The 26547-nt window shown below is 40.9% G+C and overlaps 1 protein-coding gene across 1 annotated transcript in view; it reads left to right on the top strand.

The window, feature by feature from the left end:
- The window catches only part of snta1 (syntrophin, alpha 1), a 39475-nt gene continuing 12928 nt past the window's right edge, over nt 1-26547 (top strand). The window contains exons 1-2 of the mRNA XM_030729490.1: nt 1-405; nt 6831-7016. Coding sequence (XP_030585350.1) covers nt 123-405; nt 6831-7016 — 469 coding nt within the window. The 5' untranslated portion in view covers nt 1-122. The remainder of the gene's footprint in view (nt 406-6830; nt 7017-26547) is intronic.

The raw sequence follows: 26547 nt of genomic DNA, 5'->3' as shown, positions 1-26547 counted from the left end.
GGTGGGGCCGGGGGGTTCAATGTGTGTATCTGTGTCTGTCTGCATGCCCCCTACCACAGCCCTCCACCCCCTCTTTACAGGACTGCCAGCCCGTCTAGAGTTATTCCAGGAATGCGTTGAACATGGCTGCCGCGATGAAGGCGCAGAAAACGGGACTGCTGGAACTTCGAGTAACCGTGGACCGCTGGATCCGGGTGTTGGCTACACTTACCGAAGACACCCTCACGGTAAACCCCGGCGAGGGCGCCGAAGAACCCGCGAAGCCCAACCCGAGTCCCGCCGGTGCTATCAACGGAGACCCCCCGAACCTCGGCGCGTCCGCGGTCCCGGAAACCATCACCAACGTGAAGCGCACCGTGCGAGTTACCAAGCAAGATGTTGGTGGGCTTGGGATCAGTATCAAAGGTAAGACAGTTTACGAAAGTGTCTCAAAAACAGCCAACTTTATAAACAGCGCGTTACTGTCAGGCAACAGAAGTTTTGGTTACAGTGTGCCTTCTGTCAGCGACGGCGAAAAACACAGCAGTCAGTTAACTTGGCTAAGTTCAAACTGTGCAACAATTCACAGAAACATGCGTAAAATTAAACCATTCCACGATTTACTCCACGACAAATGTGCGTTTGAGTTCTGTCGCACAGTTTTAGGTCCGCTGTTTGCAGAAAAACATGACAGCTGTGATTTTTCTCAAGCTGCGTCTCACCTCAACAGAGAACCATTTCTGTGGACCGGAGTCACCGGAGACTGTAATTAGTTTGCTACTGTCATGTAAGGTTAGGGTAGATATGGACTCAAACACACGCTAATAATAAACACAAACTTAAATAATGAGGAAATGGCACATTATTTTGTACAACTCCATTTGGGTTTTTAAAAAGTTTCCACAAATTCCCTAATATTTTTCACATTCACAGACCAGTAAATAGAACAGGGTTCCTATATGTTATAAAATTACACACAGAAAAAAAAGTCTAATAACTTTTATTTTATCTAAATTCTGATGAATTCTGATGACGCAAACAACTAGTGTAATGCCATAGATCATGGTGTTGCTATTTATTTATTTGTCGTGTTTTTAATATTATTTAGTTTTATTAATTTATTTGGTGTTTTTATTTATCTGCTGTTTATATTTGCTTTCACTGTGAACCTGCTGCAACCTAATTTCGTTCTTTATTGCATCTTGATGTGGTGTCTGAATGACAGTGAATCTGAAATAGTTATATAAAGCGAGTTCTAACGTCACTGAAAAGTATGTGACACAGTTAAATTCATACTCTTTCTGCAGAGTATTTCAGGTGGTTCAAAGACCTTTTTGGCTGTTGAACTTTGCCTTTCAATGAGTGAAGGTGAGTAGACATGCACATAGAGAACTCTAATGCATATAGTGGCTACAAGACTGTTGTTTCTACAGGGACTTCTCAATGGGGAAAGATTGTAATCGCTCCGTACCTTACCAGTCAAGCTTGCATACCTGGGATGTGTTTTGCAGCAGCTGATAAAAGACTTTTCCTTGTCCCGCTTCCTCAAAACAGACTATCTCTGCAGGGATCTCAAAGTGAAGATGACTAGGAAGGTTGAGCAGTGGTAAGCTATGTAAATACAAAAAATAAAATGGATAGGAATGCAATAACAAAGCTGTAGAGTTTGATTTTATTTTATAAAAATGGACAATTATTACCACTTTTTTTCTCTTGAAATCTATGAGAGAAAGATAGATTTACACTTCCTTTATGCAGCTTGCCAGCTTTATGATGCCTTTTTTGTATCTACATTGCTATTACTACTGAGACATTAATTTAGTGGTTATTTGGATATTCTTGCTGCTCACAATAGTGTTCCACCTCCTTGTGTTGTAAATATGTATTGTAAGAGTTTTCCTAGAATTACATGTAATAAAAAACCCACAACATTGCCCTGCTTTGAGAATCTCAAAATAGCTAATTATATATTAAATCATAACCCCTGTGTCATGACACGTGTCATATCAATGGATCCTTGCCGGTTCACAACCTTAAGTCACCTTGTGTTGTAAAGCATGGGCTGCCAAGGCAGTAAAAGGTGTAATAAATAACAGACACGGACTATAAGCAGTGTGTGCAAGCTGTAGCTTCTTCCTGGCAAGTTTGTATTCACAGGTAATCACTTGGCCATTGGTTGATGCACAGGGTTGATTTGATGGATAATTGTTGACTCTCATTATTGTCATGTTGCAGAGATGGCTCATCATTGTAGCTGCTGGTGACATGTTAATTTTTTAGTTCCCCCGCAATTGCCACCAACAACAAAACAAAGCCAAGCCCTAATGACATAATTGTGATGTCCATCTGTGGAAATGGGTGGGTTTGAAAATCAGACAGCATGTTATTAAAACCAAATCATAGCTAGAAGGCTGTTGGCGTGATGTTGTGATGCTGGATGTTCAAAGGCAGTTTTGGGAGAGGACTGAAAGTGAAAGGTGCTGGTAGAAAGAGCATGCTGCAAATGAAACGGGATATGGGACAAGAGGTCAAAGAGGTCAAAAGAAAGAAAAAAAGAATGCTGCCAAAAAAAAAAAAAGTGTAAGAAAAGCAAGGGGAAACAAATGAAAGAACAGAGCAAAAGTTGTGGGCTAGCTGACCCCGCATTGTGAACAGCTGAGAGAAGCAGCTCACAGCAGTCAGTTGTCATTGGCTAAAGATGAAAGCTATGTGGCTGGGAGTGCAGTACTCCAGTAGTGTTAATTTTAGGGAGCCCACCCCAGCTTATAGAAGAGTACTGAGGCAACTTTAACGCACATGTCTAAATTTAAGAGGGGAGGTGTGGAAGCTAGACTCCAGGTCTCTGGATAGACTGAATGGTAAAAGTCTGCGTGCCTCTGCAGACATTTTTCCTTCTGCGGAGCCACTGAAGTGCATGCTCTGTGCATGTAACTATAGTGAAAGTCAGAGAGACTGCTACTTTGAGATAAGTCAGTTGGTGAATAGTATCATAAAAAACATGATTTATTTTTAAAACCATCCAAGAGATTGTTTTAATAGTCCCTAGGTGTTGAATCCCAGTTGGGTGGGACTTGAAGTTGAAATCAGTGTTTGGATTTTTAGGGCAAATACTGTGAAACCATGTTTTGGTTCCTGAAACTCTTTTGTAATAGACCACCTCATATTTTTTCCAGACATTATTTTTGTCATTTTGCAAGGCTCAGGTGCAGCATTGCATAATAAATATATTAATAAAATTGCAGGACTATGAACCCACAATACTTTGAAGTTTTGTATTGAATCTCTTGTTCTTGTTCCATCACTATTTGGCACTGTGTCAATTTAGCTGATGACATTTGAAGTGATGATTGCGCTGAAGAAGCATTATCACAACAAATAAATTAGATACACAACACTATTGTACCATTTATTAACCTGCCATCAGTAGCTTCAGTAGCTCCACCCCATCTCTACCACTGCCACCCACCTGTCATTTGATTGGCAGGCTCCCTGCTACAGACGCTGAACTGTATTTGACATGAAATGCTGGTCTAAGAAAGGTAGGAAGGGACTAGGGGTTTGTGTGGGTTGCAGACCGTATTTGCAAACAGTATTTCCAAAAATGTTTATTCTGCAATCATGCAAGTAAGTGGTATTTCAGACTTGAGTGAGACTTCAAACTCCTTTGGGATACTTCATTCTCCTCAAAGGTCAGGCTTAATAATTTAAAGAAAGTGGGGAAAAAAATGTTTTTGACCATCCGTTACACATTTCGTCTCTTTATTGATTCAATACCACTCATGGCCCTCATATCCTGGAGCACACACCGAAACCTTCCTCTTGTAGACAATGGCATTTTCAAAAGTGTTGTTAGGCTTCAGTAGAGTTGATACTGACAATGCTTGTCTCAAATGCTCTTTTTTTTTTAAATGGTGAAAAGCACTGGCTCCGTCATTGCCTTGTGTATGAATGAAGCTGTGTGGAACATTCAAGTGAAAGTGACCTATATCTGAATGCCACCACTTTAACAGACTAATGAAGACATCAATGTTACTTTTGTCATGTCTGAAAATGGCTTTAGATACCAGTGTCACCATTTCCTATAAACAAGGCTCTTTTGCCTACTGTGCAAGTGTTAAATCCAAAAGAAAGAACTACAGTTCAATGCTCTTATGATATGCACTGTGTTACCGTGAGATCTACAAACCCATATCAGTTTTAAGTCTGCTGGACCTTCCTGTACTAAGGGTTTCAATTCAGATGTTTTCTGTGGTTGGATCAACTGCCCAGTTGCCAAAAAATATCCCTCAATACTTAATTGTTTTTATTATTTTGTTATTCTTCAGTTTTGTACAAGAATGCAATTATGTATTTAAATACTTTAATCAGCTGTCCTGTGCCTGTTACCCACTGACTAAAATGCAAATTGAATGTTAAAGCCTTAAATCACATAAATTTGAGGGGCTTTTGATGCAGTGAAAAGTAATTAGAACAGCAATATAATTCACAACAGTTATGGTGGTGCCACCTGGAGGACAAAGGTTACCTAAAGGTTAAAGAAACAACTTGTGAGGTATTCAAAATTTAATCCTCAAACCAGCTGGGAATGCTTGGATTGGGGTGAATGGGCAGGAGAGTGGGTGCCAACATATTTAAAATGTTGGCAAATAGAACCGCACATTAAAAAATTTTCAGCTTAATGTTAAAGCGTTTTGCTAGCTAGAATAGATATGCATTTGCTATATTTGTAAGCTTAACTGGTGTAATGGGTTCTGTTGAAGCTATATTTTGCAATGCGGTAGGTCATGTTACTGTGGTTTGTGCTTACTTTTCCATGCAGTTGTTTATAGTAGCCTGTAAGTAAATCTCTCACACACACACACACACACCCGCACACACACACACGCGCACACACAAAGCAGTGTGCTTTACACCACTGCATCCCACACTTTGCATTGTGCTTGGTGATGTAAGACTTGGATGCAGCTGGTCAGCCATGGAAACCCATTCCAATAAGCTCTCTATGCACTGTTCTTGAGCTAATCTGAAGGCCACATGAAGTTTGGAGATCTGTGATGACTGACTCTGCAGATAGTTGGCGACCTGTGTTACTATCCAACTCAGCAGCTGCTGACACTGCTTTGTGATTTTATGTGGCCTGCCACTTCGTGGCTGAGTTGCTATCATTCCCAGTCACTTCCACTTTGTTATAGTACCTCTAACAGTTGACTGTGGAATATTTAGTATTGAGGAAACACTACTGGACTTGTTGCACAGGTTGCACCCTATCACGGTACCAGCTGGAATTCACTGAACTCCTGAGAGCGACCCATTTTTTCACAAATGTGTGTAGAAGCAGTCCGCATACCTAGGTGCTTGGTTTTATACACCTCTGCCCATGGAAGTGATTGGAACACCTGAATTCAGTGATTTGGATGGGTGAGTGAATACTTTTGGCAATATAGTGTGGGTGTGTGTGTGTATATCTGTGTGCGCGCGTGTGTGTGCATATTCCTCCACACGTCTTCTCCCAGAGGCCTGAGAGTCTGAGGGTTCTGCACGCTATCGTAGCTGTTCCTAGGACTGCGCTCTATTGGACAGAGACCTCTAATGTTGTGCCTGGAATCTTCTGGAGACACTCTTCCAGTTTGGGGGTTACAGCTCCTAATACCCCTATTATCACTGGGACCACTGTAGACTTTACTTTCCACATCTGCTCCAATTGTTCCTTCAGTCCCTGGTACCTCTCTGTTTTCTTTTGCTCCTTCTTTCTGATGTTGCTGTCCTCTGGGATTGCCACATCTATGACATCTATTGTTGCCTTCTGCTCCATGTCATCCACTGCTGTCTGGTTGGTTGGCCAGCAGCTGCTTGTCTGTCTGGAACTTGAAGTCCCACAGCACCTTAGCCCTGTCATTCTCAACTACCTTCGGCAGTGTCTCCCATTGGGAGTTGATTCTTCAAATCCGTATGTGGCACAGATGTTCCTGCCTCTCAGTGTACGCTGTCCCAGCTTGCATCTTACATCCTGCTACTATATGCTGGACTGTCTCTGGGGGAACCTGTGTGTACATATGTTTGTTACTATGTCACCCAATTAAAAAAAAAAAAAATCAGCAGCTTTTATAAAGTCTACAATTTTTACCAATTAGTTGTATCTCCTTAGAACCACAAAATTTTCCCGTAGAATAACTCTTACACGCATGCTTTTTTGTTTGTTTTCCACAATACAGACATACGGACATTTCAATAATGGTAACTGAAAGTGCTTTCTTTAGCTTCAACTAACACAGAGTGGGGCAAAGTAGACAGATAAGATGGCATCCAGCTACTTCGGCTTCTGAGTTGCATTTTTTTTGTTGGTTCTTCAGCTCCTTTTCAAAATGGCACATCCATCAGCTTACTAGCTGACCTTCACTGAGCAACAGAGAGACAAAGGGGGGGAGAGTGGGAGACACAAAAACACAGAAGTTAGTACAGTAGGTTGATCACTGCTGTCTCCATCTGCCCTTATGTGCTCTAATTGCTCTCCTGCAATTTAGGTGACTAATGTTAAGGTGATAAGGGAAAGAAACTGTTTTCAGATTTATAGCTACTAACCAGCCACACACTTTTCTACTTTTGTGATTCAACTCTAAGTTCTACCTTTTAGATGTGGAGTCACAGTGAATATAAGGGCATTTTTATCCAGTGCTGTACTTACCAGGGTATGAGAAAAGACATAATTTAATTTGGTTTGTATATTGTGATCTGAGCCTGAATTGGTTGTGTAAGTTGGAACTACTAAACTCTTTTGTAAAGGTAATCAGTGGTTGGTTGGTTGTTGGTTTTCCACATGATTTTTAATTTGATTTTCTTATCTGGTCATGCAGGTGGCAAGGAAAACAAGATGCCAATCCTCATCTCTAAAATTTTTAAGGGCCTGGCTGCTGACCAGACTGAGGCCCTTTATGTTGGTGATGCCATACTCTCTGTCAATGGTTATGACTTACGAGAGGCCACGCATGATGAGGCTGTGCAAGCACTGAAAAAAACTGGCAAAGAAGTCATCCTAGAAGGTAAGAGATTTTTCATTGAGCTAAAAAAATAATAATCAGAACACATCCTGTGACTCTGACATTTTCTTCTTTGTCCAATTTAGTCTTTTTCATTTCTTGTTCACCCACTCTACTGTTAAGTTGCTCCAAAAAGTGACAGGATTTTAAGAGTCAACTACAAGACACACAAAGAAGAAAACGCTCCCTGTGTTTCCCAACGATATAATCCTCAGAGTATAAAAGAACAAAGTTCCTGTAGCTCATGAAAAAGAGAGAGCACCTCCGTCTACCCTCTGTGCACCCCACACCTCCAAATAGATACATAGGTAGAAACAATGAGAATATTTGATACCTTGATATTTTTTATACATTTTTCCAGACCTGATTCAGTCTTCCCTGAGGGTGAAAAATGATGAGCTGGGAGAAACACTCCATTTAATCACTTTGATCTGACTTCCCTGGAAACATCCAAATAATAAGTTGAACTGAAACAGCAAGAGGAAATCAGGGTCTCACTATTTAAGAATATTGTTAGTACTCACATGCGTGAGCATCCCAGAATGCTAATGAGTAGTCCTTCTCAACATTAATCACCTTTGACACTGATATGAAGTTAGGCTCATGTCAGAATGTGTAACTATTGAGAACTTATGGGATGTTGCTTGCTTTGCCTTGGTTTGTGGTGGACTCAGCAGGTGTATTTCTTTCCTTTTATGCTCACTCATTCATGTGAGATGCTGGAGCACATGTACAATAGCTCCAAAATCTCAGTCATTCTTTTTCTCACTCTCAGTGAGACAGAGAAGTGTTTAAGGGGATGTCCATGCGTGGGTGTAAATGTGACATTCTGTCAGCAGGTGCAATGCAACAAGCTGAATCTGAGATGCAAATTTTAATTGTGAGGACAAGGGGAAGGGATTAAAAACACGCTTTTCTCTTTCTAAATGATGCTTAACAGGAATTTGCCATCTTCAGTCAAGCCGACGTTGAGCCACTGGGTGGAATTGTAAATTCACTCCAAATGCACAGTGTCTAAAGGCAAAGCTAGAGCAATGATTATTTCAGGTTGATATTATTCAGTGATGCCAAACAGATGCTTCAGAGAAAAGATGCTCATCTTCCAGATGAAAATGTAGTATTTCCAAAAAAAAATTATTTTTTTTTCACAAACTGTGAGATGCAAATTCTAATAATTATGTATTTTTTTTCCCCTAAAACATTGAATTTGAACAGGTTCAATGCACAGGTTCAAGAATTGCCATTTTTCTATGACACAGAATTTCTCAGGGTTAACTGGCACAGTAGGCTAGCTTCAGTAACTGCAGTCAGCACAGGAGATACAACTACAGCTATAGCCAGGGGAAATCATAGCAAATCCCCCTGTCTTACTTGTCCACAGTCAGGCAGAAAAGTGTTGATATCAGACAGCTCAACTGGTGCTGCAGTGTGATCTGACATGTCAGGATTCATTTCATGGGTCTCCCTTCCCCCTGAGGACCTGATAGAGGAGTGAGGAGACGAGAGTGGCTCGGAGGCTCACTGAGGGGTGTGTGTGTGTGCACGCACGTACATATTTTATGTTCTGAGATCTCCTTGCTGATGTATTTCTGCCTGACCAGGAGATAAAAGAACTTCAGAATGCATATCTGTTGTGAAAATCTTTTAAACCTATTCATTTTAGGGAATAGAAGAAAATGTTTTTTTTTGTCAACACTTTTACGCTTATGTGTTTTCCAGCTGCAGTTTTCAAGATATTGCCTTTATTTCAGGACTATTGTGCATCATGATAATGCTTGGAAATACAGATGATATAAAGTTCATGTACAGTGCTTATTTTGGTTTTGGCATTTTATCAAGATACTCACGAACACAGTGAGAAGCCAGCTCCTTTTTGGCACCACTATGGTGTTAAAGGTCAGGGTAACACTCTGTCTTACATGTGCACAGCAACAAACAGACACCACTGCTGTGCTCACGGCAGTTTTCAGCGCTCTGTGAAATTCATAACACAGACGGCCTTGACTGAGATCAAGGAGAAACTGCCTTCAACATATTAAAATATCATGACTATATGAACAGTAACACTTGAAGCTGTCAGATAAATCCTTTCAAAACATGTACGTGAATTATGGTATATTAGATGCCTGGTTGGCATTCTGCACCTGCAGTGGGATTTTTCTTTTCCAACTCTTTTGGAAGTCAAGTGATAAAATATTTTGTATTAAACAGATATCTGCTCATTCAGATTAATGCAATTTGATTGCTTCAGCACATGTAAGGTATTAATGTCAGGCTTTGCTTTACACCTTTAGCAGTATAATCAGACGATTCAAGGACGCTGTATTTCTTTCCATAGTGGTGAACTGGCTACAGGGTTGTCTTAAAAATTACAGCATTAAATTGCTTATTAGAATTCTTTTTGTAAGGGGTTAAAAGGTTTCCAGCTGCACAGATGTGACACAGCTGGGTATGATTTTACCAGTGTTTACTTTATCGATTTATAATGAGTCACATGATTTTAAATAGGCCACACAGTTGCTTAGCAGCCAATAGCACAGGAAAAGGGCAGCGGTGGGCAACTCCCAGGTGTGACTGTGAAGGTGTGTAAAGCCTCTCACTGTAAATATGAATTTGTGAATAGTCAATTTGTTTGAAGGAAAAAGAAAATAGAGCTGGCTTTCTTTACGTTACTGTTGCACCTTTATATTAAATTGCTGATGGAATAATCAAAGTATGTGTATGAAAGAGAGACCATATGGGGGGGTGGAGTGGGGTGGGGGTGGGGGGGTCAGATAAATATAACAGGCCAGATGAAACCATAAAAGCACAGCTGCCTTCATTTCCTCCCAGCGACATTTACAGCCTGACTCTGTATGTGTGCTTATCTATGAGAGTGTCTATACCTGTGTGCGTGTGTGTGTTTCTGTTGCATCTTTGTGTGTGTATGAGAACGGTCTGGGTTTTGTATGTGTGAAGAGAAAGGAAAAGAATGGAGATGAGAGATGAGGAGGAAAATGCAACATTTTTCCTGCCACAGTAACCTTGTTTGGCCATCATGAGGAATGGGATGACTTATGTAAGAGTTTTATCAAATGCTAACTGTGAAAACATCATGGAAAAATGTGGCATTGTTTTGTGAAGCAAAGTTGTACAAATGTAATGTTTGCATGAATGACAGATGAATGAGCAACACTTGTGTATCACTGCTACTGTGTTTCTACCCAATCTTAATTCATTCCAACCATCTTACCAGCCAAGCCTGGGTGTGTTCCACTACATTTCAGTATATGCACAGAGCTATAAAATCGTGCATGTGTGTAGATGTGTGTTTGCATGTATGTGTGTGCATATGTATTTTTATGTGGAAGTGTGTCAGTTTGTGTCATGTGTGGCTGTATAGTTTTTTTGTGTGCTGTTTTTGTCAAACCTTGGTTGCCCAGGGAACAACTCTCCCGCTGAACTAATCCTACCCCCCACCATTTCTCTCTCTCTCTCTCTCTCTCTCTCTCCCTCACACACACACACACACACACACACACACACACACACACACACACACACACACACACACAGACACACACACACACACACACAAGCTAGAAGGAAGGATAAATAGACTGTAAAGGACAGGTCAGGGCACTGAGGCAAGTGTGAATGTGAAGGCTAGTTTGTGGGTGTGGGTGTGAGGTTTTTTTTTTTTTTTCTTAGGGCAGTTAATGGTGTCCATGTATCCAAGGTATCCTAGGAGTCAAGTTTTACTGTCTTATTGTGCAGGAAAGAGTATAACACACCACAGTTAGGGCTGACTTTCTGGTGTAGTAAGAAAGGACTTTGGTAATGTTTTTAAAAAAAAACTGCTGTCAGGATTTATTAGAGAGGTGCAATATCAGTTTTGACAAGTGAAAGAGTTGAACATAAAACACAGCTGTTATTCTTATTGCTCTTATTGTGTACATAAATGATTAGAGTTTGTTTCAGAGCACAAAATTTCAGGAAGGGTTTATTTAAATTAATTATAGAAATGTGATTTACCGCAGTTTTCCCGCAAATTGTGCTGTTTAATGCCAAACAAGCATGTCTTACTTTACGACTGATGTGGCTTTGATGGTTGTCACTAGGGCTTTATTTGGAATGACTCAGGGGAGATGTTATCAGAGCGACTGCATAACTGACACGGGTGGATTGCTCAAAGCTGTGAGCATGGTACCAAAGCTTTGACTTACAATACTGAAACTGACTTTAATTAATTAATACCTAATGAATACTTAATTAATACACAGACGAGGCATGATCTGACAGTAATGTTTTGTGTTCTTCTACGCATCCTACAGGTCAGTTTTAGTATATAGCTTTCACATTTATACGAAGGTTTGTAATATTAGTCTTATCCTTAGGATAAATCCAGTGCTCCACCTGAGCTGTCATATTTATACAGAGAACAGCTGTCTCAGCCAGCAAGACTTAACGCAGCCCCCAGCAAGTTCCCCTTATATCAAAAGCATATCAATTCCCCTTCAGCTGCCGCTCATTGATCTGAATTGTTATGCTGTTACTGGAGAGAAACACATGCTTAAAACCTGTGATTACGCTGCACTATTTTTGCTTGCAGATTTTCACTCCCTCATCGGGTCTGCTCATTTTTGATGAGTTTGCACTCTTCTTGGTAGAATGCATTGCTCATTATTCAAATGAAATGTCCTGTCTTTGTTTATAAATAAAAATTTCAGCTCCCACCTGCACATTTTGTGATTACAGCCTCAGTCACTTTGCCCCATTGAGTACAGCTGGCCTTAAAGCAGAGCAGTGAGAGATGCGGTCATCATTAAATGGCGAGAACAGATCGCAGTCTTACTGAATACTTACAGTATTCTTCCCTGCAAAGGCTTTCAGGCTAATGTGCTTATTTGTACAAAGGAGAAATATTTGAAGTAATTAAGGAAAGACATAAAAAATTCTCTTCTCTCAACATACCAGAGTATAGGAAGAATATTCCACACACAAGATGTGCTCATCTGCAGTCATAAATTGCTGAAATTGTCAATGTTGAAAGGTGCCAAGAAAAGTATGTTTTTGCATGATTCAAAGGTTTAACATTCTTGTTCCATTTGGTGGGGTCGGTGTTTGTGCTTAATGTCACCCTGACTTTCAGCAGAATTTACTAGGAGTCACATTCTGTATGTTTGTGTGATTATATGTGTGCAGAGATAGAATGAGGGAGGAATGACAGAGAGAGCTTCAGACAGAGAGGATGACAGACATTCCTCTGCCAAGACTTTCCTGGACACTCGCAGTTCTTTTTTGTCCTGTTCTTTTCATTAAGGTAGTTGTGCTCAGGCCCAGTGCACACATACACATGGATTAAGTAGGCTTAGTTATGGAAGCTCTACGGCTGCAGTCTTTCCTTTGTCTAAAATTCTTTCAGCATGAATGGTATATGTTTTGCACGTGTGCTGTTAGCTGTATAAAGAATCCTAATTTCTGTTATACCTGCTGGGCTGTTGGCTAGTCAGAATTATCTATTGGCTTAGTTTGTATTAAGTCCTGTATGTTAGGAATACAGGACTTAATACACCTTTCAAATTTGTGTTAAGCGGCCTGATTAGGTTTATTATTCACACATATTTTCTTAAACACTTGTCTGTTAACGTAGTCAAAATATAGTATGATGTCAAATCAAATTGCCCTCTTAAATTCAGAAGGTGTCATTTTCGATGGCAGGGTATCATGGTACATTTCTAGTATTTGTATCCTGAGCAACAGTGAATGTGGAGGTCGATCATATTTCTGAACTTTAACTGCTAGCCAGCCCCTTGTGTGCATTTCCCTTCAGTTGTTAATTTTTAGCCACACTGGCTACACAGTATCACATGTGCCAGGGAACAAGAGATAACTATTAGTGACAGCTTCTGTTGAGTCATGTGTTGCTACACTGTTTAGGCTGTGCCTTTCCTGCAGGCTGTATTTTGAATCTGAATTTCATTATGTCTCTTAAGATGAGGTCTCAGTGAACACAGTGGGTGCACATTTGACTGAATTTAATAAATGTGGCTCTATCATCCCTCCAGACCTAAGGGTATTAATACTTGCTATGAAGCTGTCAGAATGTGAACATCCAATATGCACAAACGGGAATATGTTTCAGGAGTGCCTGAGGTGAGACTAAATTTGAAGAGGTTCATTTGTGTTTGTGATAAGTGTTGGCTGAAGGATGCTTTGTCAGCATTCTCAACAAGAGCTAACTCCAATCCTTATCTCGCTCTCTCTCTGTATATGTTTATATATATGTAAAATATATTCAGATTTTGACTAACTGCATTTGTGATGGAGACAGGAGTTCCCTTGCAGCATATGGTGAATTTGTATTCTCGGCTTGGTGCCTTGTGTGTCAGATGAAGGCTTACATTCATGTAATCATTTTTGATTCTTCATGGAGTTAACCACACATTTCTGAGTTTTCTTATTATTATTGGAGCTTGTGGACTGTAATTGTGGATTGTACCAACAAATTAACATCTTAAATATACAAAAATACATCTATCTCCACCATCCTCCTTAATTTTGAAAAGAAGTTCACAGCAAGAACTAAATATACATCATTCAAAGAGGAAAAACTCAAAATGGGTATGACTTCGGAGGGGAGTTCTGCGGGTGATCTTCTAACAATGCACTAATTTATGTACAGTACAAAGACGTTCATTTCAATAATAAGAAGCATTCTACCAAGAGCTGAAAAAAGCTAAAAATAAGCTGATCTGATGACGGGATGTGAGGGAGCGAATAATATACTAATTGTATTAGCCTAGGTTTTATGTCTTTTTATGTGCTTCTTTCTGAAAACATTGTAGCAGTTTAGATAAATGAAAGGAGAATCGATATGTTTTTGATAACAAGATGAAATGCTGTCTTAGAAATTGCTGGGGACAGTGATCCCACTATAAACAACACATTGTTTATAGTGGGATCACTGTTGTCCATGTGTTAATGAGGATACTCTTAACTGTACCACATGTGTAACCGTGTGCATCACTTTGGGTTTTTTTAATATTCCCATTGCCGGTAAACGTATTGTAACATTCAGATATGAGCGCTCTAACACAGTCCCATTAAAAGCAAAAATTTTGCAGAAATTTCAATTTGGTTCAAAACAAATCCAATACCAGGGAGAATTTTTTTAAAAATGTTGCTTAGTGTGTGCATTGCTGAGAAACGGCACTCACAAGACACAAGTTGTTTTCATTGTTTGCCTGTTTCTGAGTCTAAATGTGAATTAAAGCCTGAAACACTGCAAACCACTTTGCTCACTGTAAAAAGTAACTTGGCAGCCTGTGAAACAAGATGCAGAATGCAGATTCTCCTCCCTTCCTGTGATGTTCCACATTAAGTTGAGGACCAGTAATATGTGGGGCTTAGACCTAAACATGCACTGAAGAGTAAAATTTTTGGCACTGTGCTCACAACTGAATAAAACCCCCTGGCAAAAATTATGGAATCACCAGTCTCTGAGGATGTTCCTTCAGTTGTTTAATTTCGTAGAAAAAAAGCAGATCACAGACATGACGAAAAACTAAAGGCATTTCAAATGGCAACATTCTGGCTTTAAGAAACACTAAAAGAAATCAAGAAAAATAATTGTGGAAGCGAGTAACAGTTAGATTGTTAGAACAAGCACAGGGAATAAATTATGGAATCACTCAATTCTGAGGAAAAAATTATGGAATCATGAAAAACAAACAAACAAAATAACACTCCAACACATCACTAGTACTTTGTTGCACCACCTCTGGCTTTTATAACCTCTTGCAGTCTCTGAGGCATTGACTTAATGAGTGAGAAACAGTACTCTTCATCAATCTGGCTCCAGCTTTCTCTGATTGCTGTTGCCAGATCAGCTTTTCAGGTTGGATCCTTGTCATGGACCATTTTCTTTAACTTCCACCACAGATTTTCAATTGGATTGAGATCCGGACTGTTTGCAGGCCATGACATTGACCTTATGTGTCTTTCTGCAAGGAATGTTTTCACAGGTTTTGCTCTATGGCAAGATGCATTATCATCTTGAAAAATGATTTCATCATCCCCAAACATCCTTTCGATAGTTGGGATAAGAAAAGTGTCCAGAATGTCAATGTAAACCTGTGCATTTATTGAAGTTGTAATGACAGCCATCTCCCCAGTGCCTTTACCTGACGTGCAGCCCCATATCATCAATGACTGTGGAAATTTACATGTTTTCTTCAGACAGCCGTCTGCATAAATCTCATTGGAACGGCACCAAACAAAAGTTCCAGCATCATCACCTTGCCCAATGCAGATTCCGAGATTCATCACTGAATATGACTTTCATCCAAGTCATCCACAGTCCACGATTGCCTTTCCTTAGCCCATTGTAACCTTGTTTTTGTCTGTTTAGGTGATGGTGATGGCTTTCTCTTAGCTTTTCTGTATGTAAATCCCATTTCCTTTAGGCGGTTTCTTACAGTTCGGTCACAGACGTTGACTCCAGTTTCCTCCCATTTGTTCCTCATTTGTTTTGTTGTACATTTTCTGTTTTCAAGGCATATTGCTTTAAGTTTTCTGTCTTGACGCTTTGATGTCTTCCTTGGTCTACCAGTATGCTTGCCTTTAACCACCTTCCCATGTTGTTTGTACTTGGTCCAGGATTTAGACACAGCTGACTGTGAACAACCAACATCTTATGCAACACTGCGTGATGATTTACCCTCTTTGAGGAGTTTGATAATCCTCTCCTTTGTTTCAATTGACATCTCTGGTGTTGGAGCCATGATTCATGTCAGTCCACTTGTTGCAACAGCTCTCCAAGGTGTGATCACTCCTTTTTACCTGCATACTAACGAGCAGATTTAATCTGATGCAGGTGTTAGTGTTTGTAATGAGAATTTGCAGGGTGATTCCATAATTTTTTCCTCAGAATTGAGTGATTCCATAATTTATTCCCTGTGCTTGTTTTAACAATCTAACTGTTACTGGCTACCACAATTATTTTTCTTGATTTCTTTTAGTGTTTCTTAAAGCCAGAAAGTTGCCATTTGAAATGTCTTTAGTTTTTTGTCATGTCTGTGATCTGCTTTTTTTCTACGAAATTAAACAACTGAAGGAACATCCTCAGAGACTGGTGATTCCATAATTTTTGCCAGGGGTTGTAAGTCAAGCAGCAAAACTACCCCTGTCCACGCTTCTCAGTCTCAAAATGGTGCATCTTAGTCTTTCTAAATGCAAAAGACCATTTTGCACTGATGCAAACTGAATCTTTCCCCTAGAGGGGAAACACCTCATTGACAACTCCCCAAACCATAAGAATCAATTACTCAAAGGTAAAAATACTGCATGTATACCCTGAAGTTGCATCTTTCAACTCTGATATCTTTAGCAGCATTTAATAAATAATCCACAAGAACCATAACCTTTATTCATTATTCTTGGAGTACACTATATTGCCAAAAGTATTCACTCACCCATTCAAATCATTGAACTCAGGTGTGCAAAACAAAGCATATAGGAATGCAGACTGATTCTACAAGCATTTGTGAAAGAATGGTTCACTCTCAGGAGCTCAGTGAATTCAAGCGTGGTACCGTGATAGGATTCCTGCCACCTGTGCAAGTCCAGTTGTAAAATTTCTTCACTACTAAATATTCCACAGTCATCTGTTGGTGGCATTATAACAATGTACTGGGAATTACAGCAACTCAGCCACAATGTGGTAGGCCACATACTGTAAAATCACAGAGTGGGGTCAGCAGATGCTGAGGAGAATTTTACACAGTGGTCACCAACTTTCTGCTGAGTAAATCGCTACAATTTTCCAAACTTCATGTGGCCTTCAGATCAGCTCAAGAACAGTGTATAGAGACCTTGATGGAATGGGTTTCCATGGCCAAGCAGCTGCATCCAAGCCTTACATCACCAAGTGGAATGCAAAGTGTGGGATGCAGCGGTGTAATGCACTCCGCCACTGGATTCTAGAGCAGTGGAGACACAGTCTCTAGAGTGATGAATCACGCTTCTCTGTCTGGCAGTCCAATGGGTTTGGCAGTTACCGGGAGAATGGCACTTGTCTTGACTGCATTGTGTCAAGTGTAAAGTTTGGTGGATGGAGGATTATGGTGTGGGGTTGTTTTTCAGGAGTTGGGCCGCATACAAGACATTTTGGACAATTTCATGCTCCCAACTTTGTGGGAACAGTTTGGGAATAGCCCCTTGACAGAAGGTTCATAAGGACATTTGGTGTGGAAGAACTTGACTGACGTCAACCCAATAGAACACCTTTAGGAAGCATTAGAGTGGAGACTGCAAGCTAGGCCTTCTCGTCCAACATCAGTGTCAGACCTCACAAATGTGCTGCTATAAAAATTGTCAAAAATTCCCCTAGACCAGGGATCCTCACATCCAGGCCTCGAGGGCTGGTGTCCTGCAGGTTTTAGATGTGTCCCTGATCCAACACACCTGAATATAAATGGCAGAATTCCCTCCTCAGTATGCAGTCAAGTTCTCCAGAGTCCTGCTAATGACTTCTACATTTCGTCCCCTTAGAATTATAAAGCATTAGAATTATCTGCATTCTGACCAGTTTTGAGATACTAAATAATAGAACCTTATAATAAAGTTAAAGCTTGATTTTGCAAATAGAACCTTTTTGTTTTGTAAATAAAATGGCCAAAGGTATATAATAATTTTAAAAAATCTCTTACATATTGTTGATTTAGCAGTCAACGAATAAGAATATCACAATAAGTCAATTTCGTCAAAAATGTCAGATAGAACCTTATAATTCTAAAGGGACGATTTGACTCAGGTGTGTTAGAGCAGAGACACATCTAAAACCTGCAGGACACCAGCTCTTGAGGCCTGGATGTGAGGATCCCTGACTTAGACACACTGCTAAACCTTGTGGAAATCTTTCCTGGAAGAGTTGAACCTGTTATATCTGCAAAGGGTCGGCCGACATCATATTAAATCCTTTGAATTAAGAATGGGAGGTCACTCAAGTTCATATGTTTGTGAAGGCAGATAAGCAAATACTTTTGGCAATATAGTGTATCTGAGGTATTAAAAAAAGACAACAGCCTAACAATACTCTTTATTGCTGACTATGCATGGAATCTGAAGATAAAACATTTCTCTGAAGTGACTGCGTAATTTAACCGCTACATCACATTTTGAAACAATAACATATATCGTAAAGGAGAGACTCTTGGTATTGTGATTTGGCAACCTCTTATATCACAGCTCGCACCTAGAAATTCCTGTGTAACACATACACTGTTTCATTCGATTTAATGGGTAAATTATTGAAAGGTTCTTGTTTGATATCTGTGAATTTACATTGCCATATTTTTCTATTTTTTTTTTTTTTAATATAAGTGAAAATTAGCATCAACAAGACAATATATTCAATTCAATTCAATTTTATTTATATAGCGCCAAATCACAACAAACTGTCGCCTCAAGGCGCTTTGTACCTTTATAATATATTGTACCTTTGGCTCAATGAAAAACATTTGATATGTGACTGAGGAAGCAGAAAGGGTTTGGCTATCTGCCCAGTGTAAAATAAAAACCTTGTACTAGCATTCACAATTCAAATCTAGTATTTTGTGTATTTTGCACTAGAGTCTTTTCTTCTGCAGTCTCCTGCCTGTATGGAAATCGATAAATGCCACAACTGGTGCTTTACAAACAGCAGGGCCACAACTCATCAAACTGAGAGCATTTATACTGCACACTACATAGAAGTTTAAGGTTGACCTTTAACTGTGTCCATGTTAAGAGTATGTAATACCCATTCTAGCTTTGGTTTTGTAAGTAGTCACTTCCTTGGCTACAAACCGAACAGTACAATCGCTTTTAGTAGAGCGAAGAGGACCAGTTTGAGTTACATTTTGCTTTGAGGGCTAAAATTATATTTCTTATCTACAAATCAAGCTCTTCAAGGACATGTGTGAATATAGCCCCTCAAAGGAAGATACATACCATATAGTCTTTTTAAGCAAGGCCAGAGATATATATTCTTACTTTATCTTCCTGCATTGATTTAAGTAGGGTTAGGCGAGTGATTTATGAAACATAATGACTGTGGAGAGTAAAGTTTTAAGCTTCTCACTGGGACACAGCATGCTGCTGGCTAAGATTATTCATTCCTTGTCTGAAATAGTTTCTGTACAAGTTCAGATTCTGTTACTGAAGCAGCATATGTCTTAGCTCTCTTATCTATTCACACATGATATAATCTGTAAATAGACTGCACTTTCACATGAATTTGCACTCACACACAGTACTTTTCCCTTTCCCTGATCCAGAGGTTGGCCCATGTGTTTTTTTAGGACTTGCTAGAAAGGTAGTGAGGGAGGCAAGTGAGATTTTCTTAATTAACATGTTCCAACAGCAAATTCTCAGGTGGTTGTGGCTGAGCTGCATCAGTCCAGTCAGCAAAGTAATAGTTGGCATTTCTGTGTATTAGGTAATGGATTCATCTGGTGGGTGGCAACAGCAGCAGCACGGTCCTGTTGTTTGGAATGATCTCTTTTGTTTCTTCATCTTGTGTTACTTGTTACCACAAGAATTCATGTCCCTAAAACTACGTCTCCCCTAACAGGGGAATAATTTATAGTTCTACATCAGACCTAGTCTTTCTTTTTTTATATTTAAATGTTTCCTCTTTTTTTTCTTCATTTGACTTGTCAAATTTATTATGTTCATGTTGATGTATTTGTGTATGGATAAACACACACAGAGTTAAACCTTACTATGTGACTGTGACTACAATTATATGAACAATTTCTCAACTACACTTTTTTAAGTACTCAAAATTCCAAGTGTGACCTGCCAAAACAGATTTTTGCCAGCATATACAAATATACAGCATATACAAATCATATAAACTTTTTTCAGTGCAAAATATTATTTTCATAATAAAATAAATTATTAAATACTTTTCCTTGTACTGCAGTAAATTGCAGGATCATCTCTCACTGAAACAACAGGTTTGCAGGTTACCCATCAGCTTCTCTTTCAGGTCAGCTGCTCTGGCATTCAACATATCAGCTGTTCTTGGGGCTTGGTACCCAATCTCAGAGTGTGGGGATGATATCTTCCCCCTGACCTGACATCTTAGCTTTGTGCTGTACCTCATCAATCTGTAATTGCAATAGCACTTACTACTTGAGGATGTTTTAACACTGAGCTATTAGTTGTTTTGATGTTAGTCTAGATGTTGGATGTCGAAGAATCCATAGGTCCCATATCCCAGGTAATTGGAAGACTGCCCTGAGTCTTCCAATTGATGTATTGTGAAAGAGATGTATTGTAAAAGTGACAAAGAATATTATTACAGAAATATAAATGCTAATTCAGCATTACTAACACTGCTTTATGAAAGGCAAATAATCTCTTTCAGTGCTGCAAACTTGCTGCCACTATCTATTATATTATTATTCTCTTGCAGTGAGTGTTAAAAACAGGAGTATTGATACAGTAAAGTATTTTTTTATTCTGTATCAGAATGTAATCTAAGAGCAATCTGTCCACATCAGTCATTTTCTGTAGTAGTTTGTAGTTTAATGTGGAACGCACTCTAGCTGTTTCTCTATCCCTACCCCTGCCATGAAGCCTCTAACTCTGTGGACACAAAGCTTGGTTCCTTTTTCCTTCAGAGCTGCTGGCCCGTAAGGACATTGCTTTTACACTCAGCAAGGGAATGGATTAACTGGCAAAATAACATAGCTTTATTAAATCACAAATCTCCAGCAGATTCTTTCTCCCTCTGTGGCATCAAGTTTGCTTAACAAGCCCCCTCTGAACCCTCTGCCCTGATTCTAGGCCCCTGTTTAACTGGTGGCCAACTCTTTGTACCACTCTCTCACTTCATTACAGGTTTAGATTCCACTGAACTGTCTCACAGTATTGTGTAGCATGCGCATGGTGGGGATGGAGTGGGAGGACATATTTATTTATGCTATTATTATTCAGAATAAATGCACAAGGTAAATCATAGGAAGAAATAGACTTTATAGCATTCCTGAAAACAGCGGATGCGCCATCCAAAATAAATGTATTTTCTGTTAAGTTTGATTTAGCAGCAAACCTGAGAGGTGCATGAAGATAGCAACTTATAGTGGATTTATGTTACTGTGTTTGTGTCAGTTTGCATAGGTATTTGCCTACACAGAGCCTATGCAGAGGGGTATGCATATGTGCTTGTGTGCAGTTCTGCAATAAACCAACAGCATGTAAGCATGTAGCTTGACAAAGATGACACTGTGCATAGGTCAAATGCTGAATGGTTGAAAAGTGGGCCAGAACAGAAAAAGGGAGTGAAGTTGTATACCTACAACTGAGGCAGTGGAGCTACAACTGTAGCAAGACAACTCCTTACACAACAGAATCAGCTTCACCCCGATCAGATTTGCACCCTGTTAGTCATCTGTCTTACCACCACATATTTCAGATACAGCAAAGATTTCTACAGGCAAAAGAGGGGATGTGCCATGGGTTCCCGAGTGTCACCCATTGTAGCCAATATTTACATGGTGTAAGTGGAAAGTAAAGCTCTGGGCAGTAGTTAGGCACAACACCTAGCCACCGGTTCAGATATGTGGATGACACCTGGGTCAAAATCAAAACCCAAGAAGTAGAGACCTTCACCAAACTCATCAACTCAATAGAGGACAAACATCAATTTCACCAGGAAGGATACTGATAGAGCACAAATTTGGGAGTAATCAGGACCCTACACAACCAGACAGAGAACATTCCCTCTAAGGCAGAGGGAAAAGAAAAAGGATACACACACATTAAAAAAAGCACTTAAAACATGCAGTCATCCTAACTGAGCATCCTTAAATTGGTGAAGATGCACAGGGAAGAACATCAGACATCAACCAGGGAAAAACAGAATGACAGACAGAACAACATTGTCGTCTCTTACCTGGCAGGCTTGTTGGAGGAACTCGGAAGGATTTTCTTCGAGCATAATATGCCAGTGCACCAGACCCAGCAGCGCACTCATACAAAAACTGGCTCATTCCAAGGACAAAACATCCAAACACAATTTAAGCAACATAGTCTATGATGTGCAGTGCAAAAGTGCTCCATATTTTACGTAGGAGAAACCAAACAACCACTCCATAAAGACATGGCACTACATAGGAGCATCGTGTCAACAGGACAAGACTCAGCTGTACACTTGTACTTAAAGGAGAAAGAAAACTCTTTCAAGGAAGCCAGTATTCACATTTTGGAAGACAGATGGTTTGAAAGAGGAGTAAAGGAGGCCATTTACATCAACTGTGAATGACCATCGTTGAACAGAGGTGGTGGCTTATGGCACCAGCAATCATTCATCTACAATGCAGGCATTTCAACTCCCACTCACACCTTGCCTTAGGTGATTTCAATATCTCACATGATGTTGGAGTAGGCCAATGCTTTACGGAGGTTTCATACTTTGGCCCCGTCGAAGGTAATGATCCATGCCTTTTTTCACACCTTGTCTCATATGATGACTCACATAAATAATAGTGGGTCAGCATCCCTCAGGACCACTTCCAATGAGACATCCGCCACTAGGAGTTCAATACCTGGGACTCTCTGCCAGTTGTTTTAGAACTGAAAAAGCCTTCTGGAAGAGAGGTGACATGTTTTCACAAACTTAAAGAAGTCCAGTTGGCTTTTAAGCACTCAAGAGCATCATGTCCCAGATGAAGAAGAAGAAGAAGAAGAAGAAACAGCCTTTATTGTCCCACAGAGGGGAAATTTGGGTGTAACAGCAGCCGCAGTTATTATAAATATAAATAAAGATATAATAATTCACACTATTAAGAAAAGAATATATATAAAATCAACAAACAATATTAACCTTAATACTACTACTAATAATAATAACACTATATACAATGTACACGATGTGCCTGTGTGTTGAACCTTAACAGGCCGGACTATTTACAGTATATTATATATTATCCTACATTGTGTAGGCTATTGTGGTTTTTGTTGGGAGCAGTGATGGTTATAAAGTCTTACAGCTGCTGGGAGGAAGGATCTGCGGTAACGCTCCTTTGTGCATTTAGGATGCAGCAGTCTGTCACTGAAGGAGCTCTCCAGCTCAGCAACAGTTTCATGCATGGGATGGGAGACCTTGTCCATCAGTGATGTTATTTTGGTCAGAGTCCTTCTGTCTCCCACCACTTGCACTGAGTCGAGAGGACATCCTAGGACAGAGCTGGCTTTCCTGATGAGCTTGTCTATCCTCTTCCTCTCAGCTGTAGACAAGCTGCTGCTCCAACATACTGCTGCATAGAAGATGGCTGATGCCACCACAGAGTCATAGAAGGTCTTCAGGAGTGTCCCCTGCACTCCAAAAGACCTCAGCCTTCTCAGCAGGTAGAGTCTGCTCTGACCCTTCCTGTAGAGCGCATCAGTGTTATGAGTCCAGTCCAGTTTATTGTTTAGGTGAACACCCAGGTACTTATAAGAGTCCACTATCTCAATGTCCACTCCCTGGATGTTCACCGGTGTCCGTGTGGTGGGTCTGCGCCTGCGGAAATCCACCACCAGCTCCTTGGTTTTAGCGGCGTTGATCAGGAGGTGGTTCCGCTGGCACCAGTCCACAAAGTCCTGAGTCCACTGTCTGTACTCTGAGTCATCCTCACCTGTGATAAGGCCAACTATGGCAGAGTCGTCAGAGAACTTCTGCAGATGGCAGCGTGGGGAGTTGATGGAGAAGTCTGCAGTGTAGAGGGTGAAGAGGAACGGTGCCAGCACAGTTCCCTGTGGGGCCCCCGTACTGCAGACCAGCCTGTCAGAGACACAGCCCTGTGTCCTCACGTACTGTGGGCGGTCAGTGAGGTAGTCCAGTATCCACTCGGAGATGTGGTGGTCCACTCCTGACAGTTCCAGCTTGTCTCTCAGAAGTCCTGGCTGGATGGTGTTAAAAGCACTGGAGAAATCAAAGAACATGATCCTCACAGTGCTTCCAGGCTTCTCCAGGTGGGTCAGAGCTCGGTGCAGGAGGTAGATGATGGCGTCATCCACCCCGATGCCAGGCCGGTAGGCGAACTGCAGCGGGTCCAACGAAGACGACACCATGAGGCGTAGATGGTTGAGGACCAGCCTCTCGAGGGTCTTCATTAGATGCGATGTCAGGGCTACCGGCCTGTAGCTGCTAAGATCCTTTGGATGTTTGGTCTTTGGTACCGGTACCACACAGGAGGTCTTCCACAGTTGTGGTACTTTCCCCAGCTTCAAGCTCAGGTTGAACATGTATCCCATGATGCCACACAGCTGATCTGCGCAGCACCTCAGGAGCCTGGAGCTGATGCCGTCTGGACCAGCAGCCTTTCGCACCTTGATCTTACGTAGCTCCTTCCTCACATGATGAGTTGAGAGGGACAAGATGGAGGTGGGGGATGGGGGTTGTGAGATGGAGTCCTCAGAAGTGAAGGGGGTGGGTGATGGCTGAGAGCTGAGAGGTGTGAGGTCCCAAGAAGAAGAAAGGTTGGCAGTCATTAAAGATGGTGGGGCTGACAGCAGGGGGGACTGGGCTGGGGGAGGGGTGGGTGGCTGGTCAAACCTGTTAAAGAACTGGTTCAGGTTGTTAACCCACTCTAAGTCTCCCACAACCCTAGGGCTTGGTTTGTGGCCTGAAATTGAGTTCAAACTCCTCCAAACCCCACTGATGTTGCTCTGCTGTAGCTGGTCCTCCATCTTCTTCCTGTAGATGTTTTTTCCATCCCTGATTTTCCTTCTCAGATCCTTCTGCACGGCTCTCAGCTCCTCCTTATTTCCTGATCTAAAGGCTCTCTTCTTCTCCTTCAGGAGAGCCTTTATTTCAGAGTTGATCCAGGGTTTGTTGTTTGAAAAACACCGTACCCTCCTGGTGGGCACAGTGTTTTCCACGCAGAAATTGATGTAATCAGTGATGCAGTCCGTGATGCTGTCGATGTCCTCCCCATGAGGGGCACAAAGCTCTTCCCACACAGTGGAGCTAAAGCAGTCTCTCAGAGCTTCTTCAGTCTCCTCAGACCATTTCTTCACTGTGTGTGTCACAACTGGTTCTCTGTGTACCAAGGGTTTGTACACAGGCTGGAGATGAACCAGGTTGTGATCTGAGCCCCCCAGGGGAGGCAGAGGTGATGAGCTGTATGCCTCCTTGATGTTGGCATACAGTAGATCCAGTGTGTTGGTATTCCTGGTGTGGCAGGTGACATACTGGGTGTAGGTGGGGAGAGTGGAGGACAGGGAGACGTGGTTAAAGTCCCCTGAGATCAGAAAGAGGGCCTGTGGGTGCTGTGTTTGGAGTCTGCTGGTAGTAGCATGGAGGACATCGCAGGCTGCAGCAGCGTTAGCAGAGGGCGGCACATACACAGTTATCACAATAACATGTGAAAACTCCCGAGGAAGATAGTGCGGTCTCATACCAACAGCGAGCAGTTCAATGTCCTTACTGCAGAGCATCTCTTTGATGGTTAGATGTCTGGAGTTGCACCATCTATCGTTTACAAACACAGCCAGACCCCCGCCCCTCTTCTTACCACTCTCCTTGGTTCTGTCGGCACGGATCAAATGAAAGCCGTCCATGTTTATGTGTGAGTCTGGGGTATGATCGAGTACTTACACAAACACCAATGCAAAATCTTGAAAAAGCTATCAGGCCCTTTCTCCAAGAGGATGACAGATCCCCAGTGATCTGGAGGCAGTGGAGAGCGTACTTCTCACTCAGGCAAGGACAGACAGGCAACTTTTAATCATCATTCCACAGGTTCATCTGCAAAAACCTTGTTAAGGCTCATGTCCCTTCCTCTAGATAGACGAAAGGTTCTCTTTGCATCATCTTGGCTCAAGTTGAACTAAATATGTTTGGCAAGGAGTGAGTAAAGGCTTTTAGGAGTGGGACAAGTGCAAACTGTGTTGATTTAATGCACAAAACAAAGTGAGAACATTACAGTAAATGTTTTGTGTTTATTTTTCTTGTTTTTATAATTGTTGGAAGCTAAAATTTAAACTATAGCATGAATAATTAAATATATTTTTTTACACTGAGAAAATATATACAAACTTATAGATGGATGAGTCTTTTTGAAGGCTGCAATCAGGAAAAGAAAGGAAAGTAAAAACATCTGCAGCCAAACATCCCTTTCACTCTGTTCTACTCCTCTGCCAGATCCAGTTCAAGTTTCCTTCACTTTCACTTTGTTGAATTAGGATAATTAACTCTCCTGACACACTATGCAGAGTAATCAAATATCTGCTCTTTGGCAGTATGTGAATTAGTTTAAAAGTCTCGCTCTCTCTCGCACCCGCTCTCAGCCTCTCTCATGCCATACCTAACACCTCCCAAGGTTGGCATTTATCCATGATTTTTAATGAAATGGGCCATAAGAATGACAAACTCATCTAAATCATACAGAACAAGGGAACTGGCCAGAAGGAGACACACATTAATCAGTGATACACTGGAGACACATACAGTAAAGCTGGCATTTAACAGTCCAACACAAGATTAGTGATCACTAAAAAGAGGCAATGACATGAGTGT

The sequence above is a fragment of the Archocentrus centrarchus genome, chromosome 5 (genome assembly GCF_007364275.1).
Source record: "Archocentrus centrarchus isolate MPI-CPG fArcCen1 chromosome 5, fArcCen1, whole genome shotgun sequence".
Lineage (NCBI taxonomy): Eukaryota > Metazoa > Chordata > Actinopteri > Cichliformes > Cichlidae > Archocentrus > Archocentrus centrarchus.
This window is presented reverse-complemented; position numbering and strand designations above follow the sequence as displayed.